Genomic DNA, 2,886 nt, shown 5'->3' with positions numbered 1-2,886 from the left:
AGGAATAAAAGAAAGGTCACCTCCCCCTCCCCAATTCCTAGAGAAATACATTGTAAAAATTTGGTATCTTTCCTGTTGACCTTTTTTTTTTTTTTTTTTTCCTGTGCACGAGTTATTTTGTTTAGTTTTCATTGTTGCTGAGCAAATAGAATGATGGTTTCTGATTCATAATTTACAAAGCTGATTTCATGTATTTATAACAAGCCTGTGATGCTTCCAGCGGCTCTGCCCCCTCTGGGAATTGTGGGGGTGGGACCCATTGCCCTCCCCTGTGTTCTGCTGGCACTTTTGACAAGCTAGGTTCACCGTGCCACCGCCAACATTAACCAGTATGCTTTTAAACTTATAGTTAGTCTCGAGTGTCTCAATGTCCTTCTAGAACCTAACTCTTGCCTTCTTTTCTTTTTTAAGCCCCAGAGCTCTGGACATGTGCCCTTCTCGATGAACCCACAGTGATCGGTTTGTTTTGCCTTCTCCCAGCTCATGCATACTTCAGGTCTTGGTAACCAGAATGTTTTGTCTGTTCAGGCTCAAAGTGATCAGTGGGACAGGAACCCCCAAGTTCAGTGCCTCATGATGTGTCAAGATGAACTTAGGAAAACGGTGAGCTGTTGACTGGACTGCTTCTCAGAATCTGCTGGTACTTCTGTTTGTCTCTGGTTTTAAAAGCCCCCCAGAGGCAACCTGAAACCCAGACTCTTCTCAGAATAGGGTGGGGGAAATTCCGAAGTTCTTATTAAACACATTTATCCCTCAAGCTTTGGAAGGAGCCAAAATGCCAAAAGCAAGAATCCCAAAGTACTGCCCACACTGGTGTGATATCCTGATAAATGTCTAACAAATCCAACATGTGTCCCCTGGGCTTGAATATTTGCTGGGCAAAGTTCCAGAATAGTGAGACATCTTGGGATTCATCCGGGTTAGGAAAGACCTTTAACTACCAGCTGTCACCTCACTGTTCTTCAAATAGTCAAGTCTTGAGGTCTTTTCACTGTGCGCTGTTCTGATGGAGGGCCCCCACCAGCATGAAGCAGAAGGATGACCTTGTCCCATGGGCAGGACAACTGTGAAGGGAGCTGTGTGTGTCCAAGTCTGTGGGAAGAGAGAGCCACCTAGAATGTCCCCGCCAAACCAGTCACTGGAAGGCCTTCTCCAGGAGGCCTCCAACAGATCCCTGAATGCTACAGAAACCCCAGAGGCTTGGGGTCCAGGGACACTCCAGGCCCTCAAAATCTCTCTTGCTCTGCTCCTTTCCATCATCACAATGGCCACAGCCCTCTCCAACGCCTTTGTGCTCACCACCATCTTCCTCACCAGGAAGCTCCACACCCCAGCAAACTATCTCATCGGCTCCCTGGCCATGACTGACCTCTTAGTCTCCATCTTGGTCATGCCCATCAGCATTGTCTATACCACCACCCACACCTGGAGCTTTGGCCAAATCCTGTGTGACATCTGGCTGTCTTCTGACATCACATGCTGCACAGCCTCCATCCTGCATCTCTGTGTCATTGCTCTGGACAGGTACTGGGCCATCACAGACGCCCTGGAGTATAGTAAACGCCGCACAGCGGGCCGGGCGGCTGCCATGATTGCCACTGTCTGGGTCATCTCGATCTGCATCTCCATCCCGCCACTCTTCTGGCGGCAGGCCAAAGCTCACGAAGAGATGTCGGACTGCCTGGTGAACACGTCTCAGATCTCCTACACCATCTACTCCACCTGCGGGGCCTTCTACATCCCCTCTGTGCTGCTCATCATCCTCTATGGCCGCATCTACATGGCTGCCCGGAATCGCATCCTGAATCCGCCTTCGCTCTACGGGAAGCGCTTCACCACGGCCCACCTCATCACGGGCTCTGCGGGGTCCTCGCTCTGCTCGCTCAGCCCCAGCCTCCATGAGGGGCACTCCCATACTGCCGGCTCCGCTCTCTTTTTCAGCCACGTGAAAATCAAGCTGGCCGATAGTGTCCTGGAGCGCAAGAGGATTTCCGCGGCTCGAGAAAGGAAAGCCACGAAAACGCTGGGGATCATCCTAGGGGCCTTTATCATCTGCTGGTTGCCCTTCTTTGTCGCCTCTCTGGTCCTCCCCATCTGCCGGGACTCCTGCTGGCTCCACCCAGCCCTCTTTGACTTCTTCACCTGGCTTGGCTATCTCAACTCCCTCATCAATCCAATAATATATACTGTGTTTAACGAAGAGTTTCGACAAGCGTTTCAGAAAGTTGTCCATTTTCGGAAAGCCTCCTAGTCTTATTTGCTGATGACTCTTGTTATCTGTTGTGTCCTGTAACCCAACTGGAATTGTCTTGTTTATTTTTCCTGAGATTTGGGTCAATCCTGATATGTTGGGTTTTGGTTCGACGAATAGAATTGTTCAGCGTTCTTCTTCCTGTTGTCTTCTTGACTTTTGTGCCACCCAAAGTGGGGCAGCTTTGTGAAGGGTGACAAGACCGAAGATTCCACTTAGCATATTTTCACGGCTCATCCATGTTGGGAGAAATGTGATCCACAGGATTCCCTGTTGATTCGGTTCAGATGGGAAGCTGTCCAACTCTACAGAGAGACCCTAGGTTCAAATGGGAGGCTTTCTGGTCTACGTAAGTTTTGTATGGAGCTCAGAGGAGGAGGGTACGTGAGGTTAATGACCTGAGCTGAAAGAGAATTGGAGTCAGGTTGGAAGCTCTCCATTCCATGTGGCACCTTGATTAGAAAATAACACGCAGATCAACTACCCGCTACCCTTCCTCCTTCCCCGGTATCTCTGCCTCACCTTAATATTCTGAAGTTAAAACCCACAATTACCCTCAATGACAGATTGACAGGCTTTGGACCCACCAAGCTTTGAGTGGGACACCATTCTGAATTTTGTTTCATGAACTATTT

General features: G+C 49.3%; 1 protein-coding gene across 1 annotated transcript; it reads left to right on the top strand.

The window, feature by feature from the left end:
- The first annotated feature begins 616 nt into the window (after nt 1-616).
- On the top strand, nt 617-2,375 carry HTR1D (5-hydroxytryptamine receptor 1D). Its single transcript, XM_021683538.1, has one exon. The coding sequence runs from the start codon at nt 1,052-1,054 to the stop codon at nt 2,249-2,251; it is 1,200 nt and encodes a 399-aa protein (XP_021539213.1). The 5' UTR covers nt 617-1,051; the 3' UTR covers nt 2,252-2,375.
- Nucleotides 2,376-2,886: the final 511 nt, after the last annotated feature.

The sequence above is a fragment of the Neomonachus schauinslandi genome, chromosome 4 (assembly GCF_002201575.2).
Source record: "Neomonachus schauinslandi chromosome 4, ASM220157v2, whole genome shotgun sequence".
NCBI lineage: Eukaryota > Metazoa > Chordata > Mammalia > Carnivora > Phocidae > Neomonachus > Neomonachus schauinslandi.
Note: the sequence above shows the minus strand (reverse complement) of the source record. Positions and strands in the feature narration are given on the sequence as shown.